Source organism: Monodelphis domestica, chromosome 2 (genome assembly GCF_027887165.1).
Source record: "Monodelphis domestica isolate mMonDom1 chromosome 2, mMonDom1.pri, whole genome shotgun sequence".
Lineage (NCBI taxonomy): Eukaryota > Metazoa > Chordata > Mammalia > Didelphimorphia > Didelphidae > Monodelphis > Monodelphis domestica.
In genome coordinates, this window is record NC_077228.1 from 210281951 (window position 1) to 210309421 (window position 27471).

Genomic DNA, 27471 nt, shown 5'->3' on the forward strand with positions numbered 1-27471 from the left:
ATTAAGAAAAAGGAGAGAAAATAAGAGAAATATAGTATGAAGGGCCTAGGCCAACATGGCCTAGGCCTAAGCCTTAAGAGAGAGACTAGTCAGTCTTTTATCAACTCATCACAAGATTTGTCTCAAGCAAGCTCTAGTGTTCAGAGACACCCAGCTACTCCAACTAGTCTGAGCTCCAACTCAGCTACCAAAGCTGAATTACGTTTTTAGAGCCCTCCAGCTCCTTCCTTTTAAAGAAAATTTTCTCCTATGTCACCTCCCCTAAATTTCTACATCTACCAATCACAGTAGACGTTTTCCAAAGGACTGACCATTCTTAATTCACACCTGACTAGACTAAAACTTTTGAGTAATTCACACCTGAGTAGACTAATCTTGTCCTTTGCAAGTTGCCTGATTAATTTGACCTTCATAGGTACTTAGCACCCCCTTTGTATTAGATCTAAAAATAGACCTAGCTTAAGGGCTCTTGCTTTACTTTAAGTATGGGTGGGGGACTTTTCATTGTTCAATCAGGAGTTTACAACTTTATCTTCCCCTAAAGTATGCCTAAGTATGGGTGGAGTAATGTTAGAGTTCCCACCTTCCTGACCAAAGTCCCTTCATTGTTTTAAAATGGGGAATGGTCCTAACCAAATGTTCTAAGGTAGAGTCTGAGGATTTTAAAGATTCACAAGTCTGAAAAATTTTAAGATTCACACAGCTAAAGTGTCTTTGGCCTGGATCACAGCAACCGATTCCTACTAATTTGTCTCTCAGGCTCGTGTCTACTAATTCCAATTCATCTTCCGTCTTTCTGCCAAAATGATTGTCCTTAAGCACAGATCTTACCATGCCATTCCCCTATTCAATAAATTCTAGTGACTATCTATTTCCTTTTGAATAAAATTGAAATTCCTGATTCTAACTTTAATAGCTCTCCACAACCTGGCTTTAACCTACCTTTTTGGACTCACTGTATATTTTCCCTCCTCCCACACACTTCCATGCAATCAAATTAGCCACCTGTTTGTTAGTCACACACAATACTCTATCTCCAGTCTCTGAGTCTTTGCATTGGCCAATCTTCCATTCTCAAAATGTACTTCTTCCTCTCCTTGGGCTCATAGAATCTTTCTTCCTTTAAGATTCTGGATTCTTACTTCTGTCTCAGAATCAATATTAAGTATCAGCTCTAAGGCAGAAGAGCACTAAGGGTGAGGCATTTGGAATTAAGTGACTTGCCTAGGGTCATATAGTCAGGGAGTATCTAAGGCCAGATTTGAATCCAGTACCTCCTGTCTCTTGGCCTGGTTCTCTATCCAACCTAGCTGCCCCTGAGTGTGATATATTTCTAAATCATGTATGGACGTGTGTATGCATTTGTGTCTAGATCTAACTCTCTTTTCACTGAACCACCTAGATGACTATTTTTGTTATATTTTATGTTTTATGTTAAGTGGTTCAGTAGATAGAAAGACAGTTCTGGAGACAGAAGGTCTTGGGTTCAAATATGACCTCAGATGCTTCCTAGCTGTGTGACCTGGACAAGTCACTTAATTCCAGTTATCTAACCCTTACTACCCTTCTGCCTTGGCACCAATACTTGATATCAATTCTATGATAAAAAGGTCAAGGTTACTTAAAGAAAAAAAATACAGTTATAGAAGTTAAGGGTCATTGAATTGGAGGTGCCCATGCTGGGTGTGATGGTGTTGTTAAAGAATAATTATATAAGTGAACTGGTATAAAGGAGATCTTTAAACAGCAAGTCGGGAAAAAAGTGGGTTATTTATTGGATGAGAGGGATGATCAATGGACATTTATATCCATAAAGGTCAGGAGATCTAGAGAAACATTGTCCTCAGCATGTTTGGAAGATTTATTGGAACACATGGAAAAAATGCTGAGAAGAATGGGTTGCAGTCTGTATCACTGGAAGGAGTACTTGCATCCATCTCTAAAATCAGGGATCCAAAAAATGAAATAAAATAAAATCACAGATCCATGAACTATTAGTGTTGGATGGAGGGTGGGTAATAAGGGCGAAAGGAACAGAAAGGAGTCAAAAACAACTGTCGTTTCCAGCCTCAGAAAACCTGGATGCCTGGGATGATGGTGACGCCAATTAACAGACATTTTTAAGTCCAGAAGAGGAGCAGAAGAGAATGATTTTCATTCTTGCTGGGTTTGGGCTACAGGTGAAACATCTCGGTGAAGCTGCCCAATCAATGGATGGGTGGAAATGCAGACCCCATGCTCCAGGGAGGAGGTGGGCTTGAAGAGAGTACACTAAGTATTTAATTCTTGCCCTTATCCTCTGCTTGTAATGGCATGAAACTGAAGTTGCCCTGACTAGGATGGGAGCTCCCTAGGAATAGAGGACAAAAATGTAGACTGAGTCATGGAATAAAAGGGCTGAAGCTCAAGTTGGCAGAACCTTGAAAGGAGGACCGCTGGACTGCTGGCAGAAAGGGACTCGCAGAGAAGTGGACATTGGTCCAGTAGTCCATAACCCAGGGAGTTTCTCTGAGGTCTTCTGCTTCTTCTTTTTTTTTTCTCCCCAGTGCTTTGTATAACGCCTGGCATACAGTAAGTGTCGGCTGATTGAAATTCCCGGATCTATGGCACTGGCAAGCAGGAGAGTAGTTTTCACTTCCAGTAACACCAATTTTTCCCTACTCTCCCCTTCGCTCCCTCATTGGTCCAATCAGCCCCACCCTTTCCCCTCATTGGTTTGCCTCCTCGCTTTTCCTACCGCCCACTCTTTTCCCGTAATTGATCTTATTTAGCTCTTGCCTGCCCGCCCCACCTTACACCTATCCTTTCCCCTCATTGGTCGGTTTGCCCCCCATTTTTTTCTTAGGGACCTCCCCTAATTCATCGCCTACTTCCCTCCTGGAGTCCCGCCCCTCCCTTTCATTGGTCTGTCTCTTCCTCGCCTAGCGCCACTCAGCAGCGCCTCCTCTTCCTTGGGTCCAGCCCTTTCGGTCCCTTCTCAACTCTGGTTGTGTAAGATTGCGTCGTCACGGTAACTGCCTGCCCCACAGAGGTCTAGCTATGGCTTGGAGAGATGGCTGGAGCTCTGCGGGTCCTGGCGCTCAGATCGCTCAGGTCCAGTCCCCTGCGGTAAAAACAGAGGCCGGGGCGTGGGTGAATCACAGACCCAGCTGAGGGAAGGAGAGGTGGGCGTGTGGGCGAAGGGGAGAACATTGCCCCCAGGAGAAGGAAGAGGAGACAGGAGAATATAGATCTGATGTGGGGAAGAGAGAGATCTTGGAGTGTGGAGGGAGGGGGACTGGCACTGGACTTGTGATTTCAATGGGGACTCCTGGATGAAGAAACTCCTTCTACTAGTGCAATTTGGCACCCTCTGTGAAATCCATAGTCTCACTTTCCCAAGGTGACCTAGCCAGCATGTATCAGAGGCAGAACTTGAACCCAGGACTTCCTGATTTCAAGGCTAGATCTCTGTCCTCTATGTCATACTGTCTACTGGAGAAGGGACTGCAGAAATATGTTAGAGAGGGTGGAGATTGTAGCTTTGATCTGAATGGGAAGAAACCTGAGTGAAACTAAACACTTACCTTTTTCTCACAGTGGGGAAGAGGGTGACATAGGGGTACAAGCCTCTTAGGTCTGTTGTTCCCCTGTCTTGGCCTAGCCTGGTCTGAGCTTGTGTCCCAATCCCTTAGCCCTCAATAACTATCCTGCAGTCTCTTCCACTGGCTTGGGTACCTCCTCACCAGCCAGGAAACATGAAGGAAGGTAAGATTTCCAAACCTCCCCCATCTCTCCCATTTTTGAGCAATGCCTTCTGCCCCCTAATCAATGCCCTGTCCCTGGTTCCTCCACCTACTAATTTTAAATCTGCCCAGGAAAGAGACTTTGGGGACCTCACTGGGGTTAGAATTATAGATCATCCCCTTCTGACCAATTTCCTTAACCAGACCTACAGGAGCTGATGATGCTGCAGAATATTCAGATGCACCAACTGCTCATGAACCGCCTAGCAATGAGTGCCCTTGACTCCAAGCTCCTTACTTCCCAGGTTTGTTGACCCTGGTAGGATATGATATACCACCTGTGCTTTTGCTTTTTGGGCAGAGATCCTCATGATAGGACTTTGTGGAAAGATAAGATAGAGTATCACCCCCAACTTAGACTGGTATGTCCCCAGAATACCTGGTCACTCAGCAGTGTTGAGGATAGTGGTCTCCCAAATGGGTGCTGGTGCCTCCTAGGGACTATAATATCAATCCAGAACATTATGCCAGAACCCCAACATTATGTCAGGACCCCAAGGACTGTGTGGTCTACTAAGCAGAGTTTGGGAATATGGATAATCAATCTTCATCCTTCTTGTCTCCAATATAATCAAACCTCTCATCTTCTGACATTTTCCCACTCTGTCTTTCCACTAGCTATTTGTAGCCTATTTCTTCTGAACCAAATATTGTATCCTCAGGGCATTTAAACCAAACTCCACTGAACACAGCAGCAAGTATCTCTCCCTGCCTGGAGAAACCCACTACTTTCCTTCAACTCTCTTCAGTAGCCACAGCAGGTGCCTATTGGAAGAGAGGTTCTATTCCCAAGTCAGCTGATACGATAGAGTGAGTTGTTTAAGAGAAGCAAGCTTAGATGTGTTGGATCAGGTTAAAGATCTCATGACATTATCTTTACTCTCAAATTTAACTCCCTTACACATAAGCCTTTTTTTTAAAAACCCTTACCATCCATCTTTGAATTAATACTGTGTATTTGTTCCAAGGCAGAAGCATGGTAAGGGCTATGCAATGGGGTTTAAGTGACTTGTCCAGGGTCACACAGCTAGGAAGTGTCTGTGGTCAAATTTGAACCCAGGACCTTCCAACTCCAGGTCTGGTGCTCATTCCACTGAGCCACTTAGCTGTCGCTTAACCTTTTTACTTTTAAAATCATCCTTGACTCCTCGTTCTCACCCCTCATATCCAAATATTTATCTCTATAATACTTCTCAAATCCATTCCTTTCTCTCTACTCACAGAGCCACCATCCACCATCCACCCTCCTAGTTCATCAGTTGTTCATCAGACCTTCATCACTTCTCACCTGTCTTATTCTAGCCACTTCTTTGTAGGGGACTCTGTTTCAAGTTCTCTCCAATCCAATTTCCACACAGTTGCCAAAGTGACTTTCTTAAAGTAACCATCTAATCACGCCACTCCCTTACTCAATCCAGTGAATCCCTATTGTCTCCATTATCAAAAACTGTTTCACCTTTATTTCATCCTTTTTAGTGTAAGGTTATTACATACATAATTATTAACATAATAGCATAATTTAAATAAGTAAATATATACATATTGGGGATATGTACTACAAACATTTTTGCTGATAGGAGAGAACAATCAAACCACTAGTCCAGATTTTCAGACCATTCCCTGACCATCCCCCCCTGAAAAAGGCAGAGGGAAGGGAAGGAGATAAATAGTGCTAGTCATTTTCTACCTACCAGGACTGTACCTCATTTTCCTCTGTTGTTGGGGGAAGGTTGATTGGTTTAGGATAGAATGTCATTTGAGGATATGATGCGGACAGAATGAGGTCTAATCTAGGGGGACAAAGAAAGGCCTGGCTAATGGTTAGAATGTTAGGGCCTTGGAGAAGAACAGAAGAATTGGAAGGGAAAGGCAATGGGGACGGAGACTTTTGCTTGGTAGAAGTATTATTGAAAATCCCTTCTTCGCTCTTCAGGTCTACCAGCTGAGCTTGGAGGATGACGAGGAAGAGGAAGAAGAGGAGGAGATGCTGGTGTTTCACCACCATTACCTGCCTTGGTCAACCCCAGCCCCAGTCCCCCTGCTTCCCTGTCCAGTGCTAGACCCACGTCAGTCATGGCTCCCGGAGATTTCAGAGATTAGGAATCCTCCTCAAGACTCACAGATCATTTCATCTGCCAGGTTGTAGAATATATGACGGAAGTTTGAGGGGAAGGGGAACTGGATGATGCTATAACTAGAAAAATGCCAGAAAAAGTTCTTTGCTAGGGAATGAGGTTTAGAAAGGTCTTCTTGGGGTGGGGATTGGGAGAAACAGATTGTGAGATCAAACATGAGAGACATCTACTACTCGATGACCATTCTTTGTCTTTCTTCTCCCTTAATCTAGAAGAGGAATACCCCCACCTCCACCACCCAGCGCCACGGGGACAGTGGGTGCTGATGTACCACCTGCCTCAGGTAGGGCTCTATTCCAGCCCATTTTCAATCTTTTGCATTTGGCAAGGTTGGGAAGAGGCAGGCCTGGGACCAAGAATGGGTAGTAAAAGAAATCTGACTTTAAGCTTTCGGGGAAGTGTTTGTGTTCTACCAAACACTCTTCTGTACTCAACATGGTTGTGTCTGTTGACTTGGTAATAAGATGAACTGCATGCTGAAAGGGAGTTTAATTCTATTGTTTGCTTGCTCCGCTTCACTCTTACTAATTGGCTGCTCATGCAGGTCTCCTTCCTTAGCCACTATTTGTCTAAAGACCTTTCTGATCCTTCGCTTTTTCCCATACCAAAAGGGTTACTTTCTCCTTAGACTACTATGACGTGGCAGAGGGACAATTGTGACACCACCCCCAGTGGACCGGCTTCTCTATATGGTAGGAGAGTCTCATATTCTACAACTTCCCATCTTGGGCAGCTACAGACAAGGCAACCTGTGAAGCCAAGAGACCCACCTTCCACTTTTCTTTTTCTCCTAGCTGCACACCTCCTGCATGTCTCCCTGCTCCCTCATGCTCCCTGCAGTCCTTCAACTTCTCAGTCCTAAACTGTATCCCAAAATGACTTACTAGATGAGGGCCAGTGCCAAGAGTAATCCTGGTCTAAATCCAGTGTTTCAGGGAGGTAGGACAGAAATAAAAAGCCAGGGAATAAACAGTAGGGTTCCCTTCTCTTCTCCCTCTATTTCTCTATCTGCCAACTATCACAACTCCCATCTGCGCCCACCTTCTCCAACCCTGTTTACCTGGGCAGTAGTAGACCTTCCACTTCTCAACCCAGGCACTGAGTCTACCTTCAGAACCTGTACATTTCTCCTTTTCCACTGTCATATTTAGCCGTTGAAGGGATTTTAGAGACCATTTAATCTAATCCTGTTACTTTTCAGATGAGGAAGCAAGATCCAGAAGAAAGGAAGGACTGATTTGTCCAAAGTTGCACAGATAGTAAATGGATCACTTGAATTCTAAACCAAGGTCTTCTGACTATCAAGTCAGTATCTTTTGCTTCTGTCTGACATCGTCTCCAACTTTGAGGGAATAATGTGGAAGGGATTGTGAATGATTTAGCATGGTGTATGGGAGGGGAGTGGACACTTGTTGACAAGTAAATACTGACCCTAACCAGATTTCAAGACCAACTTTGGAAAAGAACAGGGTGAGTCACAGGGGGCCAGGGAAGAGACATCAGAAGACTTAGGAGCAAGGGAGATAGAAATGTTGCAGTTTTGCCCTTTCCTCCACTCCCTTCATCTTAATTCTTATAGCCCTTCTCAGGAGATCAGAGGTAAGATCAAATCCCAGAAGGAATTGCTCACAGCCAGACCCATCATGGAGAATTTCTGCCTAGACATCTCTCTGAGACTTCATCAAGGGGTGGGGGTGAGGGAGATTAAGGGCAATGAGATGGGGCTTATCCACAGAGAAAGTTTTACTACTTTACCTGTCACCCCTAGAGGATCCTCATCCTGACTCTTTCTGATGTCAGGCTCTTAGGGACTTCCCTCTGCCTGCCTTTATTCTATCAGCCCCAAAAATGTCAGAAAGGACAATGTGTCTAGGGCAGAAACTAGTGGCCCTGAAGGTGGAATTGTGGAGGGGAAAGATCAAGGAGGATGTAATGGAGGAATGGTAAAAAGGTCTGGTTGGGCAGCAAAGGAGAGAAAAGTTAAATCCAACAAGTTTATAAATACATTCTATTTGTAGATTTTAATCTCTAAAGAAAACAATTAAACCATAAATCAAGATTGGGAATATGGATTTCGACTCATATCCTAAGGCCATGTTGGCAAACCTATGGCATGTGTGCCAAAGGGGACTGCTCCCCTTCCCCCTCTCCACCACACCTGAGGACTTTCCTCACATCACCCATCCTCTGCCCAGCAGCCCAATGGGAGTGCTTCCTCCCTCCCCTGTCTGGGGCAAGGAGGCACTCACTTGCAGCATGAGGGTTGCAGGTTGGGCACTTGGTCTCTAAAAGGTTCACCATCACTGTCTGTCCTAAGGTCTTTCTGGGAAAGATGGGTCCTTCCAAACTCTCTCTCTCTCTCTCTCTCTCTCTCTCTCTCTCTCTCTCTCTCTCTCTCTCTCTCTCTCTCTCTCTCTCTCTCTCTCATCCACACACACACACACACACACATTTACATCCTTTTGCTTCTCACCACTCACTAAGCTATATAGAAGTTATAGATGACCCGTGACAGCAAGGTATCCCTCATCCCTCTGGTCCTTGTAGTCACTCTGGGTCATACACATCTGTTTCTGTGGATCCTCCAGGCAGCAAGTACCCCATATCCCCCAGTTCGCTGTTTACGCCAGTGTTGCCCATAAACAAAACACAGGCAGACTGTGACCACAAATATCAGCAGCAGCAGAGTTGTGATGATGATAGTGATGAGCATCTGGTTGTTCTGGGAGGGTTCTGGAAAGGGGAAAAAAGGCAGTGTGAGAGCGCCATCCCCTTCCAGCTCATCCTGAGCTGAGCAAAATCATGGCTCCCAAAAGGTACTGATTTCCTAGGACCCCAAAAGCTGTCTCACCAAGGTCCCCTCCTATGGGACCTCAACTTTTACACAATTAGTAAAGGTTTAGCACTTTGTTCTGGGTACCAGCAAGCTATGAAGAGATATGAAGATAATAAAGAGTCTCTGCTGGTGGAGCTTGTAGTCTGATAATCATGCTAGCCTTGGGAGTCATGCTAATAGTGAGGCTTGCCAGACTCTTCCCCACAGAAGCCTGTAGTTTGGATGTTGATGCTAGCTTAGGCTGCATTCCCTTCTCCTAGGGAGAGTGCAGCTTGGCAATTCTTGACTTCCCCAAAACAAGTGGAACAGACCTCTGACTGGGGACCTAAGGCTCTCATCTCTAGCTGCTCTCAGTTCTTAATCTCCAACCTTCTAGAACAAAGTGGATAAAAAGCCAGAGATCACAGGATTTGTGTAAGGGGAAGGGAAGCAAGAGGAAAAAAAACCCTGTGAGCAGACTTGAGAGTCATCTGGGATTAGCTACCAACACATCAAAAAGCAGCCTCCTGGCTTAGAGATGAGAGGAACTGGGTTCAAATCTGAACTCAAGCCACTTCCTAGCTGTGACCCTGGGCAAGTTACTTGACCCCAATTGCCTAGCCTTGACCACTCTTGTGTCCTGGAATTGATACTTAGTATTGACTCTTAAGACAGGAGGTAAGGGTTAAAAGAAGAAGAAGCCTCCTGGCAAAAGCTGAGAGCAGAATTTAGAGTGCTTCTTCTAAGGCTCCATAGGAGGGAGTAGGGAAACGAACTCAGAACCAGTTTCCATCTGGGACCCTTCCTGACGCACCAAATATCTCCAGCATCTTGAGGGCTGAACTGGCATTGAAGAAGTGCTCGCTATGTGGTCTGAGATCCAGCTCTGCATAGCAAGAGAAGTTACTCTTGTCATCTTCCTTTCGAGCAGTGACGTTGAAAACAAGCCAGGCATCTTGCAGAACCTTAGACACAGTCTTAAAGGTCTGGCGGTGTAGCATCTCGGTGCCTTGGAGCAAAGTGAGTGTGAGGTTTTCCAGTGGGCCTACGTTAGGCACATGGCATGTCAGGGTGAAATTCTTACCCACAATCACCCAAGCAGGCTGCAGGTTGAATATCACCTGCTCTGGTGGCCCTTAGGGGACAAAAAAAGTAAAAGCTTCGTGAGTAGAAGACCAACCTCCCTCCAAGGGTACAAAGGATACTAGAGGGAGCTCCCATCAGCACTGTTACAGACTCCTAACCAGCCTGCCTTAAGTAGGTATTTCTCCCTGGAACAGGGCTACTTCTGTTTTCTCTGCTTCAGTGGTGTGCTAGGGACTTGGCTTCACTTGTATGAGATGGGGTGGACTATTGGTTCACTCTCTGGTATAATCAAGGAGGAAACTTCAGGGTGCAGAGTTTATTGCTTAGTTTCACTGTCTTGGAGGTGGATTGAGCCTTGAAGTCTCAAATGGATTGCCTCAGTTCGTCCAAATATATTTAGAAATTTTACAACAAACCAAAACAATATAGTTTAAGTTCTCTATTCCACCATCTTCCTTACCCCAACCCCAGCAACTAAACTGCCCACATGTAATGTTTACGTGTGTACAATTTGTATTTGTCATCTTGCATGGGTTGGGGAGGGCTACTCCAAGAGACGTGGAGGGGGAAGCCAATGGAGGTGTCCTGAAATTGGGGAAGGGGTTCAATTTTGTCCACTCACGGTATACGGTGATATTGGCAGACTTCTTCTTTTGAGTGCCAGAGCAGGTGAAGTAACAAATGATGTGGGAATCCTGGGCGATATCTGCTAAGTAAAACGCCTTCCAGTGAGTCTCTTCTTTCCACACAGCCTTGTTTATGTTACGGGTCTCAATGCCTCCTTTTTCAGGGTGTGTGCAATTGGTGCTACAGTTGATCCACAGGGCATGGCCAGCCTCAACGGTGGGCCACTCCGGCCACACTGTCACATCAAATAGCTCTTCTCCTGCTACTGAAAGAAGCAACAGCAAATACCGAGTTTCAGCGTTATGCCTGCATGTGCACTTGTGTCACTGTATGAAGCTGGATATATATATATATTTTTTTTTAACCTTTACCTTCCCTCTTAGAATCAATACTATGTATTGGCTTCAAGGCAGAATAGTGGTCAGGGTTAGGCAATGGGGGTTAAGCGACTCACCCAGAATCACAGAGCTAGGAAGTGTCTGAGGCCAAATTTGAATCCAGGACCTCCCATCTCTAGGCCTGGCTCTCCATCCACTGAACCACCCAGCTGTCCCCTGGTTATAGTATTGGATAGATTATGGAGACATAGTCTAGTTTTTCTAGATTTAGGTCAGTACAATTTATTAATAAAGACAGCTAACAAGGATAAACTATGGGAGTGGAAACACCGAGAAAAAGCAACTGCCTGAATACAGAGGTTGAGGGGACATGACAGAGGATAGACTCTAAATGAACACTCTAATGCAAATACTATCAACAAAGCAATGGGTTCAAATCAAGAAAACATCTAATGCCCAGTGGACTTACGCATCGGCTATGGGGGGTGGGGGGGAGGAAAAGAAAATGATCTATGTCTTTAACGAATAATGCTTGGAAATGATCAAATAAAATATATTAAAAAAAAATAAAGACAGCTAACCTTTAAAGCTCAAAGATTTGCAAAGTACTTTATAATTCTCTGCTCCATGAGGTAGGCATTATAAATATTAATACCACTTTACAGATAGATAACTTGATATTAGAAGGGTTAAGTGATGCACATGATTTCACACCTAGTTGAACCCAAACCCCTCTCTAAGCCCAGCATTTGCCCCACTGCATCACACACTGGTCTCTGATCAATATCCTTCACACCCAAATCTTTTTTACTTCCATCATTCAGTCTCTCATTACCTTTCTTCTTGATCAGTCAACCATTCTGGCTCCAGATGAGGGTGCTGAGGCACAGAAACATGATGTCAACCCAAAGTCACCCAAGGAATAATAAAACTAGGATTCAAACCCAAATCCTCATGACTCCAAAGTCCCACTTCCTTTAAATTATACTCCCATATTTCTTTTTAAAAATTATTTTTCTCAAGTACACATAAAATCAATTTTTAACATTCATTTAAAATTGCTTAATTCCAGAGGGCAGCTGGATGGCTCAGTGGATTGAGAGCCAGGCCTAGAGACAGGAGGTCCTAGGTTCAAATCTGGCCTCAGACACTTCCCAGCTGTGTGACCCTGGGCAAGACACTTGACCCCCATTGCCTAGCCCTTACCACTCTTCTGCCTTGGAGCCAATACCCAGTATAGACTTCAAGACAGAAAGTAAGGGTTAAAAAAAATTGTTTAATTCCAAATTCCTTCCTCCATATTTTCTTAGCTTCTAAACTGGTCTCTCTAACCTTCCTTTCTAATTTATCCATTTTTCTGCCAGATTAATTTTAGAACACAACTTGAGTCATGTTGTCCCCAACTGAATAAAGTTTGAACTCTCTAGCTTGGCATTTAAGGCTTTTTACAATATGGTTTCAATCTACCTTTACTGTTTTATTTTTCCAGTTACTCCCTTGAATGCTGTAGCTAAACTAGACTATTCTCTGTCCCATTGCCAGCCTGGCAACTACTCCTGTGCTCTCAAGCACAATCTTCTTGGCATCTCTACCAAAATCCTCCCCTTTCTTCAAGATCCAGCTCTGGAGCCTTTTCCTTCATGATGCCTTCCCTGACCTTCCTGAAAACTATAATCACTCAGAGGATACATCTCCAGAGGCATGAATTGTACTGGCACCCACTCAGTGCTAACCAAAACCTCCTTTCCCCTAAGAGCACCATCAGGTGGATGATAACAAGTTTTGGTGCCTTTAGAAGTTCTAGTGAGCAGCGACTCCCTCTGTGGGAGCGGAATGAAAACTTACACGCATCTTCATACCTCAGAAGCACCTCTTAGTTACCCAAACCCTTTGTGGGAAGTTATCTGAACCATCTAAGGGTCGGGTGGGTTGGAAATCAGTCAATTAAATGAGGCCTGAACCATCTCCTTAAGTGGTATAGAACTTTCCAGGTGGGTACTAAGGAGAAAATGAGGTTCTATGAATCTTACCCACAAAACAAGAATTACAAATTGGATTGGAAAGCAAAATTCAAAATATGTTGATAAGAAACATACTTAAAACAGTCCACATGGTTAAAATGATGGACTGTGGTGGAATTTATCATGCTTCAGGTGAACTGAAAAAAAATGGAGTAGCACTCATGATCTCAGACAAGGCCACAGTAAAAATAGACAGCTAAAAGGGTTAGAGAATTTGCATTATTCTTAAAGGCAACACAGACAATGAGATATTTAAAAAAACAACACCCCAAACCCATATAAATCATCAGCATTTCTATATATTTCCAACAAAGCCCAGCAACAAGAGTTAGAAAGAAATTCCATTTAAAATCACTCTAGACAAAAAAAAAATCGCTGGTCAATATAAAATACTTGGGAATCTATTTGCCAAGATTCACGCAGGAATTATATGAATACAATTACAAAACACTTATCAAGTAAATAAAGTTATATCTTAACCATTGGAAAAACATTAATTGCTCATGGGTAGACTGAGCTAATGTAAGGGAAATGACAGTCCAGCCTAATTAACTCATTCAGTGCCATACCAATCAAACTACCAAAAAACGATTTTATAGAACTTGAAAAGATAATAGCAAAGTACATTGGGAAGAGCAAAAGATCAAGAATATCAAGGGAACTAATGAAAACATGTGAAGGAAGGTGACCTTGCAGTACCAGATCTCAAACTGTACTATCAAGCAGTGGTCATCAAAACAATATGGTACTGGCTAAGGCATAGAAGGGTGGATCAATGGAATAGACTAGGGGTAAATGGCCTCAGCAGGCTAGTGGTTGATAAACCCAAAGATCCTGGCTTTTGGGACCAGAACTCACTATTTGACAAAAACTGCTGGGAAAATTGGAAAACAGTATGGGGAAAATTATGTGTAGATCAATATCACACTCCCTATACCAAGATAAGGTCAAAATGGACATATGATTTAGACATAAAGGATGCTATAAGTAAATTGGAGGAACATAGAATAGTTTACCTGTCAGATCTATAGAGAAGGGAAGAATTTATGACCAAACAAGAGATAGAGAAGATATAAAATGAATAATTTTGATTATATTAAATTAAAAAGAGGTTGTACAAATTAACATATTATGAAAGAGACTACAATAATAAAAAGATCATATACTATGACTGGCTTGAATTTATACTAGGAATAGAAGATTGGTTTAGTATTAGAGAAACCTGTTGTCAACCAAATAACCCACCATTCAAATACAGAGCAGATTTATTAAAAGGGAAAGAATCTAGGCATGCATGTTGGAGACATGCACATTTCAAATGCAAAAGAGTCCATGACCCAAGTGGGGGACAAGGATAATTTAAGCTTGTAAGTCACTCACGAAGAACAGAAAAGGAGCATTCTCTTCTGGGAATAAATGAAACACAGAAGTGGGGTGTTTCAGGATGTTACTGATTTAAACTGGCTTAGTCTGCTTCAGGGAAGGTCTAAAATGCCCAGCTCAGTAAGGTCAGTCAACGAACACTGTGAAGGCATCTAGGAGTGAGCACAACTTTCTGGCTAACTGCAGGTTCCCAATTGGCTCAAAAGGAAAAGCATACCTACTCTATGTCCAGGATGTCTCTGATGGTAAGGTAACTCATGGAAAATAGACAAGGTCAGGAGCATTTTCACACTATAAATAATTGACTATATTGATAACTTTCCATTGAGAACACTTATTTCCAAAAAAAAAAACCCAACAAAGCTATCTCCTTCCCTGTTCCTCTAATTTGTGTCATCTTTAGGTCATGAACGCATTTAGAATTGATCATATTTAGAATAGAATTGTATGCTTTGAGATGCTAGTCTAAACCTAATTTCTTCCAGATTTGAACCTAGGACATCCCATCTCTAGGCCTGGCTCTCCATCTCAAACCACTGGGTCACCTAGCTGCCCCCCTAGGATTATTTTTTTACCTCTTGTTTTTCACACAAGCCATCGTCTGACCTAGAACCTTTGTCACAAAGTCCTTATCCATTTCAGTTAATATTAATGAACATTCTCAGGATAGTGGAAGACATTGCTTGTCTTCAGGAAGTAGACCTCCTCCCATGTTTCTTTTTTTCCAAACCCTTAACTTCTGTCTTTGAATCAATACTGTGTATTGGTTCCAAGGCAGAAGAGTGGTAAGGGCTAGGCAATGGGGGTTAAGTGACTTGCCCAGGGTCACACAGCTGGGAAGTGTCTGAGGCCAGATTTGAACCTAGGACCTCCTGTCTCCAGACCTGACTCTCAATCCACTGAGCCACCTAGCTGTCTCCTCCCATGTTTCTACCTGCCAAATGTGGCAATATGAAGTAGAATTTAGATAGCCCCCTACGGGAGGAAGATGAGAAAAGCATATTGAGTGTTTCCTAGGAAGGAGTCCTTCCTGATTAGTCTCCAGCATAGAATTAGAGAAAAGGACACTAAAAAGATCAATAATCCCCTACCATTCAATGGGGTCCTAGGCCTGCCCCCTAACCCTATTTTTAAAGATCAAAAACTCATTCATCTTGGGGTAGGTAGGTAGTAGAATGGATAGAATGCTAAGCCTGGGGTCAGGAAGACTTGGGTTCAAATTTGGCCTTAGATACTTCCCAGCTATGTGATCTTGGGCAAGTCACCTAACCCTAATTGCCTAGTCCTTGCTGTTCTCTTTTAGAATTGATACTTGGACAGAAAGTAAGGGATTAAAAAACAAAACAAAACTCCTTCACCTCTAATTCTAATTGCCTACTATGCAAAAAAAAAAGTTTATCTTAATTTTTCTCATGTCAACAATTCATTTTTCAAAGCTGTCAACAAGAACCAAAGAATATTTGATTTTGTTATATTTTTACTTTTCTTATCAAACTCCTTAAGTATGCGATTCCACTAAACCTAGAGCATAAGAGAAGCTTTCTCCTTTATACTACTGCGATGGGCTCCCACCTACCCAATCAGTATTCTGGCCACAGAATACTAACGTCCTATTTCTGACTATCCAATCACCCCAGACTTCCTTTCTGCCACACATCCTTCTCCCTCACCAACAACTTCACCACAAAGCCACTGCAAAATAATCCTTGTTGACTATGTCAGATATTCTGGACTGGGTCTAACTTGGGTCAGTCCAATTAATTCAGACAGACTTATAATGCAATGAGGTACTCAGGGACAAAAAATACAACAAAAACACTTTAATTGATGACAAAGGATAAAAAGGTTCTAATTCCTAAGGTGCAAAAAGATGCCAAATAAAATAATAAAGTAATAAAAAATAAAATAATAAAAAAATTTCAATAATAAATAAATAAATAGTCCCCCTTGTGTCACATTCACCCCTCTGAGTCATTTAGGGAAAGAAGGCATTTCCACTGGACAACAGGAACTCTGGTAAAACTTCCAACCCACCTCTCCATTCGCTTTGCTTCAAATGAAAAGGAATCCAAAAGGTCCCCAGAAAGGTCCAGCAGAAAGGTCCTATCTAGAACAGGTGCTGCTGAGAGGGTGACTCTGAGGTTATGAACCTTCGTGACTAGGGAAACTACGGACTTTGTGGCTAGCTTGATCCTGGCCTAGGCTTTACGCATGTCCTCTTAATCCCTCTCAGAGCCAGGATTTCCTCACAGCTGCTGAGATTCTCAAACCTATTAGCAAGATGGCAGTTATTTTTCTTTACCAGGAATTCCTTACCCATTCCTGGCTATCCTTCCTACCTTCTCTTCCCAAGAGGAAAAAGTTTTACTATTATTTAGACCTCAGTACAAGGAAGGAAATAAATTTTTTATTTTGGGAGAGTCATCCAGGTCAGAGAAAGTCATGAGATATGAACTGCTTTATGGTAGAAACCTGGCAGATTTGGGGTTTCTGGGAAAGAGATCCCGGACTTGACCCAGGACCATTTCTGAAGTGTAGGCATGGAGCTAGGGCTCGTTAAGGCATTTCCTGGGGCTTGCCCAGATTCCCCAGCCTCATGTCCTCTACTCATGCAGCCTCCTCTGTTTGGACCACATTTACTACAACTGCAAATGGAAGGAAGAAGGGAATATTTATTAAGTGCCTACTATAGGTCAGGAATTGTGCCAAGAAATTTGTAAAGATCTCATCCTTTCTCACCCAGAATTTGGAGCATTGAAAGCTCACCCCCACCCAAAGAAAAGACCAAGAACCCCTCAATGACTCAAGGAACTGAATTGGGAACAAGCACACTCTTGCCCCAGGAATCTCTTTCCAGCCTTCTCAAATTCAGTCCCATTAAGATGGACAGCTAGCTGTCACTTTGGAGTCCATCTTTGCCAAGGACATTAAAAGGGGGGCCAGAATGTCCCCCAACACATAGAAAAACTAAGCAAAGTGTTACTAGCCAAGCCTTCCTATTCCCTCCCTTTGACAGCATCTTTCTCTTTTCCAGTACTACCAGCTACAGGCAAATGGAAGATTTTCTCACCTGTAGAGCTGAGCAGGGTCAAGAAAGCCAACAGGTCCCAAGCACTGAAAAGCCACATTTCCATCAGATAGTCTCTTGGGGAGAGAGCGGAGCACCTGGCAGGAGGGGGAAAGAAAAACAACCAACTCCAATAGGACCTTTTTGAATGCCTGGCTGGGAGGTGTCCTCTATAGTCGAGTACCCAGCATGCTCTAGTCCTGATGACAGAATTTCCTCCAATTGTCTAAACATTTCTAGAGAAACCACATGAATTACCCGACACCCCCACCTACAAGAAGTCGAAGGAAGTAAAACAGTATCTGATAAGTCTAGTTTGGTAGAAAGAACGTTATGAAGCCCACTTCCTGATCCCAAAGCAGGGAAGGAGATTCAAAGTTAAAACACAAAACAAAGCAGAAACCTAACGGGGATGCCCATCAACTGACGGTTACTGGGAAGTTTAAGCCTGATGTATCACTTGAATTCAGGAGTTCTTGGTTGCAGTAGAGCTAGCTAGCTTAAACCAATTGGATTTCTGAACTAGGTCCAGCACCAATATGGTGAGTCCCTAGTATTGGGGAGACACCTAGCTGTCCAAGGAGGGATGAACTGGACCAGGTCCAACCTCCTGTGACATGGTCAGTAATGGGATGAAACATGTGAGCAAGCACTGCACTTCCAGTCTGGGTGAGATAGGGAGATCCAATCTCAAAAGAAAAAAAAAAAGGACCAAAGAGAAGATTTCAGAGAATCTTGGGTAGTTTGAACTGATGCAAAACAAAGTGAGCAAACTCAGAACTCTTTATCGAAGGTCAGCATCATTGTAAAGAAAAGTGGCTTGGAAAGGTTTAAGAACTCTGACTGAAGAAATGACCAACCAGATCTCCAGGAAATGAATGAGTGATGAAACATGTTATGCCTCTCCTGATGGAAGAAGTGATGGGGACATGCATTTTTGGGTATGGCTGCTGCGTGGGTGAGTTTTAGCTGACTACCCTTATTTGTTGCAAGGGTTTTTTTCTCTAATGTTCTTTTAAAAGTTTAGAATTTAAAAAAAAATAAAAAATTTTAAAACACTAGAAAATTGGAGACTTGAAATCAAGTTCTGGCTTGGTTCTGCTATTTACCACTCATAATCATCAGAGGTAACTCACTTTCACTTTTTAGGTTTCATTTCCTATTTTTGTATTTTGTAGAGAGGCTGAGGCCGGCCTGCTTTCATTTTCCTCTCAGTCCTGTCCCTGGCTTCCTCTGGACTTTATAACCATGTACCTATTGCTTACCAGAACTTTCTTCAGTGCACTGCCTTCCATTATGGAAATTTCACTGTACAGTTGTTTTGGTCATGTTGTATACTTTGTGACTCTATTTGTTTGGCAAAGACACTGGAGTGGTTTGCCATTTCATTCTCTAGCTCATTTTACATATGAGGAAACTGAGGCAAATAGGGTTAATTGGCTTTCCCAGAGTCACACAGCTAATAAGGATCTGAGACCAGATTTGAATTTGGGGAGATGAGTCTTCCTGAATCCAGATCCTGCACTCAGACCATTCCGCTACCTAGCTGCCCTCACTATGAAACATTCCTCTGCAAGATTCCCCCCATCCCCTTCTTCCACTGATGAGTGCCTCTTGAAGTCTTCATTTTATGAAGAGGCCAATGTTGTCCAGTTTTCATTCTCCTTCCAGCCCTGTTCCTGAATTACTGTGGACTTTAGAACTATGCCTCTCCTCAACACTGTTTAGCTTCCTGTTGTGCATTATATTCTCTGATTAGAATGTAAGCTCCTTGAGGGGAGGGATTGTCTTTTTGCTCATACTATATTTGTATCTGTAGCACATAGCACAGTGTTTGTCACACAGAAAGCTCTTAAGAAATCCTTCCTTCCTTTCTTCTTTTCTCCCTCCTCCCTTCCTATCTACAATGATGGAGTTGGATTAGATAGTCTCTAAGATCTTTTCTTTCTTTTACATTCCCAAGTTTTATGATCCTAAGAATTTGACTAAGTTCCTTTGAAACTTCAGGAAATAGGGGGAGATAGAGTGGATAATGTGTATGTTGGGGCATGGAGGGTCTATGGTAATAATAATAATTACTCACATTTATATAGTGCTTGCTATGTGCCAGGCATTGGTGCTAAGGTGCTAAATAAACAATTATGACCTCATTTGGTCCTCCTATGAGGAATGAATTAAATTCACTCATGGGAAGAAAATGGAGAGCACAAAGGATAAAAAACAAAACAAAACATGAAAACTGACGATACGTTGTTTATGAGAAACACACTGAAAATGAGATATACATAGAGTGAAAGCGAAGGGCTAGAGCAGAATATGCTATGCCTCAACTGATCCAGAGAAGACAGGGTAGTAGTTATGATCTCTGACATAATTGGAGCTAAAGTGATTAATTGAAAGGGATGAACAGAGTAACTCTATTATATTGGGGGGTAGTCTGGGTAATGAAGCATTATTAATATTGGACCTGTATGCACCAAGAGTTATATACAGCATGCAGATTTTTAAAGGAAAAACTAACTGGGATACAGATGGAAATAAATAAAATAATAATAGTGAGGGACAACGATGGTTTAAATAACATAAATATTTTGCAAAAATCTTACTTTAACATTCATTGATCTGTAATTCTGCATTCCTGATGAGTTGTGGCATTGGAACAAAATTCCACTGGGTATGACCAAGCTAGAAAACTTGGTTTTGGAAATCATTTGGAAACAGATTTTGTCCCCCTGCCTACACACTAATTGAGCTCAATATGACCCTGGTAATTTATGTTAATTGAGAACCAGATGGGTTAAATTGATCAAATTAAATGCTGATAGGAACATGGAGAAACCACCCTCATATTACATTGATATATCAGCTGTGAATTATTTTTTAGAAAGCATTATACATTAAGAATTGTAAAGCTGTTCATGCTCATTGACCTAGGGATCCCATTTCTAGGATTACACAAAGGACATTAGTGAGAGGGTAAAAAGCTGTGTACGCATGAAAATATTCATGAAAGCTTTGTTTTTAATGGCAAAATAACTAGAAATAACAGAAATGAAATGATTAGGAGAAGTGACTGAATAGATTGGGATGTTTAATGTAATGGGTTGTATTATATTATTAGAAATAACAAATATTGGAAATATAAAGAAAAGGGAACTATATGAAGAGAAGAAAAGAGAATAAGAATAATACATGCTATGATTACACACGCACACACACAAATAGCAGCCACAAAATCAAGAGAAAAAAATAACAAAGCAAAACAAATCCAAAGGGAACTCGAAAGAAGAGGATGTATTAGTATGCATGTGTAATTTTCATATTTTTGAGAAAATTGTAAACAAATGTGGTTTATAATTTTACACACACTTTTTTACACATTTATTTATTTAAATATTTTTAGTGGTGGTAATGATTACTAACTACATAATTTTTAAAAAAGATGTTTCTTATATTTAGGCAGATGTTGGAGAATTAATAAGAAAACATGAGCAAGTGTAATATTGAGTGAGGTGTGGATTAGTCAAGTCTACATCAGTAAAGGGAATACTTGAATTCATGAGATCGTAGATGCCTTGAATTTTATAAAGAAGAAACTAGAGGAAAGAACCAGAGGCCTCAGGCTCTTTTAATAAATAATCAGAAAAACAAATAAACATATAGTGGAAGTCTTTCCATATGTTGGATGGAGACAGGACCTAGATAAGACTCATCCAGGATAAGCTATTATCTAGGACCACTGTTGAGACCATGAACTGATTAATGTAATAAGTGTAACATGAGCTGGTCAGGATGTAATTGTCCCTAACTCAGACTGGTCACAGGAAGGAAGCTGGGCACAGATCCAGTCTACCAAACCCACTCCTTTTGGAAATTTCACCCCCTCCCTTGTAGACTCCATTGGGCAAAACACTGGGCGAACCAACCATACAGTGGTAATTCATCTTTATGGAAACAGGTACATACAAATCTCTATGTTAGTCAACTAAAAAGGGACAAAGGATTGTCCCTATGCAGGACCTCTAGCTTATTTAACTAGCTTTGCAAAAGTTGTTCTCTAAGCTTCTCAAGTGTCAATAAAATCCTCTTACTGAGAGGATTTCTGAATTGGCTCCCTTTGACCCTCAACAGCCATTGTCCCAATGACTCATCTGGTTGTTGTTTAAACTTCTGTAAATTCCAGGTTTCTTTGTGATGAAAGCCTCCCCGAACTCCACATCTCCTGTGGAGGATTTCATGCTCTAGACTAGGGGGTAGTAATAGGAGAAACTCAAGACTCTAGTTCTTTTGATGATTATTCTCAATTCTCATCATCATTCCTGTTCCTATACTCTTCCCTTCATCCCTGTAGAATTAAACACATTTTCCTGCAAAACTTAGGGCAAGGACTTCCCATAATTAGCCTGTCATTTTTGTTGTTATCAGTATGACAACACCCCCCCCCCCTTTTTTAAACCCTTACCTTCAGTCTTAGAATCAATACTGTGTATTGTTTCTAAGGCAGAAAAACAGCAAGAACTAGACAGTGGAGGTTGAGTGACTTGATCAGGGTAACACAGCTAGAAAGTGTCTGAATTCAGATTTGAACCCAGGACCTCCCAGTCTCTAAGCCTGTCTCTCAGTCCCCTAAGCCACCTGACTGCCCCACTGATCCTTTTTTATTTCTACCTGTTACTAAGTCTCTCAATTGCCTTTCTGTCTTAAATGTCAAGGGATCAGTGGCTGATTTTGTTGGGTCACTTTATTTTTATTTTCCTTAATCTGGCAATCTAGGTTTTTTGTTTTGTTTTTTTAAGACTGTTAATAAAAAAACTTGGATGGTCCCTCTTGTATTATCTGTATCCTCCACGTTAATTTCCTTTAGTATCCCTTACCATCACTGGAGGATCCTCTTTCTGTCTCAGTGAGAGTGTTGTGGGGATGAAGAGGTGCACCCCTGGGGTTCAGGAAGGATACCTTTTGCAAGAATGCAAGACTCCAAAATTTAGCTTAAAAATAAGAAGAGAAATTTATTAATTTAGAGAGTAATGTTGAAAATGGCCAGGAGGATGGTACAGATGGAACAACAAGATGGAAGGCTGCTCCTTGGGAGGACAGCATGGGTGGAAAAGCTGTCCCCCAGACGACATCAGTTCTGGGGATTTTATACTCTTTACAACAAATGCTGTGTCATAGTGTGGACGACACTCTAGAGTGGTCATCACTCAGGCATTTGGTGGGGTGGGGTGGTCATCTGACTGGGGTCTGCCTGGAGGCATAAGGAATGACCCTCATAAACATTCCTTAGTTTTAGGGCACAGATAGATGTCTGAGATGTAGCCTGATAGAAACGAGGTGTAGCCTGGAGGTGTATCTCTCTGTCCATCTTAAATCTAAAGGAGGATCAAAGGAGGACAATCATCTCAGGGTCCTATGGGGGTCATCAGATGTTTTAGGCTAAGAGTCACGAGGATGTAAGGGAGCAAAGGTATTTCACTGATAATAGTTTGCCTGAGCTTCTGGGAGTACAATGCCCACGTCAAGAGGACTTTCCATATGTCACCAAAAGGACCCATGACAGTTACCATCCTGCTGTATCTGATCATCCAATTCCCCCACCTTCTATATCGGTAACACCTTTCCTTCAGGGGGATGTCTACTCCGCACAGGAAGCCTTCCCCCAGCAGAATGGGTGGATGAGGACAATTTGTTCCAATGGCCTTGAAGGCAGCTGAAGCAGGAGTGCTTTGAGCTTGATCAAAAACAAAGAAGCCAAAGTCATCATCCATTGAATCCCAGGCCACCACCACCACCAGGGGCCAACGCCATGAGCTTTGTCTTGCCACTGGACTTCCATGACTCTGCAAGAGAGAGTGAAGCTGATGACTTGTGCAACTCTGCTTCACTTAAATCCAATTCACTTGCAAGTCAAGATGTGATGTCATCGGTCCTATTTGAAAACAAAAGACGGACAACAACCCTTCCCTAACTTGAGCCTTGCTGTGAGTCATGATGCTATTTTGATTCAATCCTCAGTACAATTAGTACAATATAAGATAGGAATAGGAACATTTGGCCAACTTTGACACACGTGTAACATAAGCTTTAAGGGTCTTTCCCACAGAGACTAAAGATAGTGGGCAAAGGAGAGAGACCAGTATTGATCAATACGAGCCTTGCAGTGAATTCAGAATTTAGAAACCCCTGCAAAAGAAAATTAGAAGCTGGTTAGGAAAGCAAGCTATGAAGGAATTAGAGTGCAATATTTTTTCCTCCATTGCCCCCCTTTTTAAAATCCTTACCTTCTGTCTTAGAATATACTAAGCATTGACCAGGGAATCATGTAACCATGGAAAAAATTCTTTTTTTTTAAATTTTTATTTAATTAATTAATTTAGAATATTTTTCCATGGTTGCAAGATTCATGTTCTTTCCTTCCCCTCACCTCATGCCCCTCCCATAGCCGTTGTGCAGTTCCACTGGGTTTTACACGTGACATTGGTCAAGACACATTTCATAGAAAAATTTTCTAAAAATAAATAATTTTTTTAAAAAGTATTGACCAGGGCAGAAGAGAGATAAGAGCTAGGCAATTGAAGTTAATAGACTTACCCATGGTCACATAGCTAGGAAGTATCTGAAGTCAGATTTGAACCCCAAACTTCCCATCTTCAGGCGTGGCTCTCTATCTCTATCCACTGAGCCACCTCGCTGCCCCATCCTTTTCCTTTTCATGGTTTTGGCAGCATCCATTTGGATCACTGGCCTTTGAAAAGCAAGCCATAGTTCTGAGCAAATCACTGAACTGTTGGCCTCAGTTTCCTCATCTGTAAAATGAGCTGGAGAAGGAAATGGTAAACTATTCCAGTATCTTTGCCAAGAAAATTCCAAATGGGATCCCGAAGAGTCAGACATGGCTGAAAATGACGACATAAATAAGAATACATATTTATGTACATTATATATAACATATACATATTTATAATTATTCATAACAAATACACAATAATGTATATGCACATTTATAATTGCATTCTAATATAAGTTCTTTTCTTTGTAAGAAAAAAAAAAGCCAAGCCAAGCAAGCCACACCCTGCAGAGGGATGGGGAGCGAATTCCTTGGAAAGAGAAAGCCGCATTCCTAAAGTGGAATGGGCTGGTGGCCACAGGAAGGGAGAGGGAGAAGGTTGTCTGGGCATGTGCTGGCCTCAGTGGATGACTAACAGCTAACCCTGCCTAGCTCCCTAGTGCCACCTGCAGTCTACCCCTGGATTCCTTTTCCTTGTTTTATTTGCTTTAGCTAACATTTCCAGCGCTATATCAAATGATAACATGACAAATGATGGTATTACAATGAACATCCTTCATTTACCACAGAGAAGAGATAATGCCTCTCTCTTTCCCCATTATAAATAATGCTAATTCTTGGTTTTAGATAAATATGGTTTATCATATTAAGAAGAGATCCATTGCTTCCTATGCTTTTTGGAGGGCATCTTTTGAGGAAATCTTGTGATTTTCATTGTTTTAGATTGATCTGATTTTCCTATTGTTGACTCATCCCTTGATTTTTTCTGGTATAAATCAAACCTGGTTATAGTGTAATCTTAAATCTCTTTATTAATGTTCTACTCAATATTCTTGCAACAACATTCATAGTAACATCAGTATATAGTTTTGTTTTGTTTTTTAACAACCCATATGTTCTTTCTTAGAATTGATATTAAGTATTTGTTCCAAGGTGGAAGAGAGGTAAGGGCTTTGCAGTTGGGGTTAAATGACTTCCTCAAGGTCACACAGCTAGGAAGTATCTCAAGTCACATGTATATTAGTTTTCATTCTCTTCTTCTCTTTCCCTAATTTGGGTGTTGGGACTACATTTGTTTCATAGAAGACATTTAGTAATATCTGTTCTATTTTTAAAAATAATTTATGTATTATAGGAACTACTTGTTCTTTGAATGTTTGATACAACTTACTTAGTCTAGGCGTAGATTTTTTTTCCTTTAGGGAATTTATTTATAGCCTGTTTAATTTGTGTTTCTGAAGTTGGCTCTTAAAAACAAAACAAAACAAAACAAAACAAAAACCCTTACCTTCTGTCTTAGCATCAGTTCTAAGACAGAAGAACAAGCAAGAGCTGGGCAACTGGGGTTAAGTGACTTGCCCAGGATCACACAGCTAGATGAGGCTGACTTCTTTAATAAAATCTCTATATCTTTAGATCTTTGATATAGAGCTAGACAGGACCCTAAAGACCATCTAGTTCAGACCCTTCACTTTAAAGATGAGGAAACTGAGGCCTAGGGAAATTAAATGCCTGATCTGATATTATACAGTAACTGGTAAAGGCACCACTTGAATCCAGATCTCCTGACTCCAATGCCAGCACTCTTTCCATTGTGCCACCCTTCTCTTATTCTGTTTATATTTCTGTACATATTGATTCATTTTATTTATGTTTTTAATTTTGTTGGCATATGATTGAGTAAAATAATTTTTTGTATTTTCTTCCTCAGATATCTCTTCATTTCCCACCCAGTCACATCCTTTGGACTTCTTTGGTTTCTCTTTCATGTCCCTGAGCCAAGTACCTTCCTCCCCTTCTTCTTCCACATCAACTTTCTTTTATGTGTTGTCTTCCCCTATTAAATTAAAAGCTCTTTGTGGGGTAGCTGGGTAGCTCAATGGATTAAGAGCCAGGCCCAGAGCTCAACTATGGCCTCAGATACTCCCCAGCTGTGTGACCCTGGGCAAGTCACTTAACCCCCCTTGTCTAGCCCTTACCACTCTTCTGCTGCCTTGGAACCAATACATAGTATTGATTCCAAAAGGGAAGGGAAGGGTTTAAAAAAATTAAAAGCTCTTTGAGGGCAGAGACTGTCTTTTTTCATATTTGTATTACCAGGGCTTAGCACTGTTTTTAAATTTCCAATTTTGATCATTTCATTTTCTTTTCCCCTTTTTCCTTCCTCATTTTGTTTCTCTCCATATATATCATCAAATTTGTATTACCAGTTTATCAAATACTATGCTGTTTGTTTTTGTATACAATCTGTTCCACTGATCCACATTTCTTTTTTTTTAACCCTTAATTTCCTTCTTAGAATCAGTACTATGTATTGGATCTAAAGTAGAAGAGCAGTAAGGGCTAGGCAATGGGGGTCAAGTGACTTGCCCAGGGTCACACAGCCAGGAAGTGTCTGAGGTCAGATGTGAACCCATCTCTGGGCTTGGCTCTCAATCTGCTGAGCCCCCTCAATGCCTCCCCCACATCTTTTTTTTTTTAACATGTTCTTCCCAGCACTCTATCCACTGTACCATCTAGCTAGCCCATTTAATTTCTATACCTGACCAAATTCTTTCCTAGTATGGGATGTTTCAGACCTCATCCCTGGCCAGAGATCAGTTGACTAAATACACTTTCCTCCCTAGGCTACCAGATCCCCTAAATGACTAGCAAAGAGTGACTCTTATGTAGAGGTTTAGCATTTGCCAAGCACCATACAGATATCATTTCATTTGAGCCTCACAACACCTCTGTGGGGTAGATACTACAGCTATTATCTCCATTTTATGGAACCATGAATTAATCAAGAAGTATTTATTAGGTGTCTACTATGTACTAGTGTTAGAGAATCAAAGGACAAAAGTAAAATATTTCCTGCCCTCACAGGGGGGGGGGGTTACCTTGTAAAGGAGTGGGGCTGGAGAGACATTGTAAATATGAGTATGATTGGGCTTCCTCACTCATGATTTCATTTTCCATGAAGAGGTCCTGGGCTCAAATCTCACCTCAGACACTTCCTAGTTGTGTGACCCTGGGCAAGTCACTTAACCCCCATTGCCTATCCCTTACCTCTCTTCTTCTGCCTTGGAACCAATATACAGGGTTGATTCCAAGTTTGTAAGCTATAGAAATATATATACATATATTTTAAATGTGACCCTGTGACAAGGAAATCACTTTAAAAGACTGATATATATTAATTTAAGGTCGCCAAGGAATTCAGCTATGTAATTCCTAAATGAAAACTCAAGTCAGCAGTCAACCTTTTATGGAGTTTAATTACAAACAGGAGGAAGAAAGGTATTAGAGAGAGAGAGAAGGAGAGAGAGAGAGAGAGAGAGAGAGAGAGAGAGAGAGAGAGAGAGAGAGAGAGAGAGAGAGAGAGAAAGGGGAGAGAAGGGAATAGGGCTTAAATAGCCCTTCTGTTTAGGCTGGGCCAAAAGGC

General features: G+C 41.7%; 2 protein-coding genes across 6 annotated transcripts; one reads left to right on the forward strand and one right to left on the reverse strand.

The window, feature by feature from the left end:
• The first annotated feature begins 2897 nt into the window (after positions 1-2897).
• PRR29 (proline rich 29) lies at positions 2898-7986 on the forward strand. 4 transcript variants are annotated; one of them, XM_016430622.2, is made up of 7 exons: positions 2900-3108; positions 3675-3747; positions 3930-4030; positions 5719-5924; positions 6133-6203; positions 6549-6612; positions 6715-7986. In XM_016430622.2, the coding sequence occupies exons 1-6, from the start codon at positions 3040-3042 to the stop codon at positions 6578-6580; spliced, it is 552 nt and encodes a 183-aa protein (XP_016286108.2). In that variant the 5' UTR covers positions 2900-3039; the 3' UTR covers positions 6581-6612; positions 6715-7986. The 4 variants fall into 4 exon arrangements, 3 of the variants coding, with proteins under 3 accessions (XP_016286107.2, XP_016286108.2, XP_007482633.2); XM_007482571.3 differs by having other exon boundaries at positions 2901-3108; positions 7122-7986; XR_008916405.1 differs by having other exon boundaries at positions 2898-3108; positions 6133-6612; positions 7122-7986.
• On the reverse strand, positions 7923-17876 carry ICAM2 (intercellular adhesion molecule 2). Of its 2 annotated transcripts, none has more exons than XM_007482573.2 (4): positions 17261-17876; positions 10444-10710; positions 9550-9870; positions 7923-8653 (listed from the first exon to the last, which is right to left on the reverse strand). In XM_007482573.2, exons 1-4 carry the CDS (start codon positions 17322-17324, stop codon positions 8478-8480), a joined length of 828 nt encoding a protein of 275 aa, XP_007482635.2. In that variant the 5' UTR covers positions 17325-17876; the 3' UTR covers positions 7923-8477. The 2 variants fall into 2 exon arrangements, with proteins under 2 accessions (XP_007482635.2, XP_007482634.2); XM_007482572.2 differs by having other exon boundaries at positions 10444-10713; positions 17261-17873.
• Between the last annotated feature and the right edge of the window lie 9595 nt (positions 17877-27471).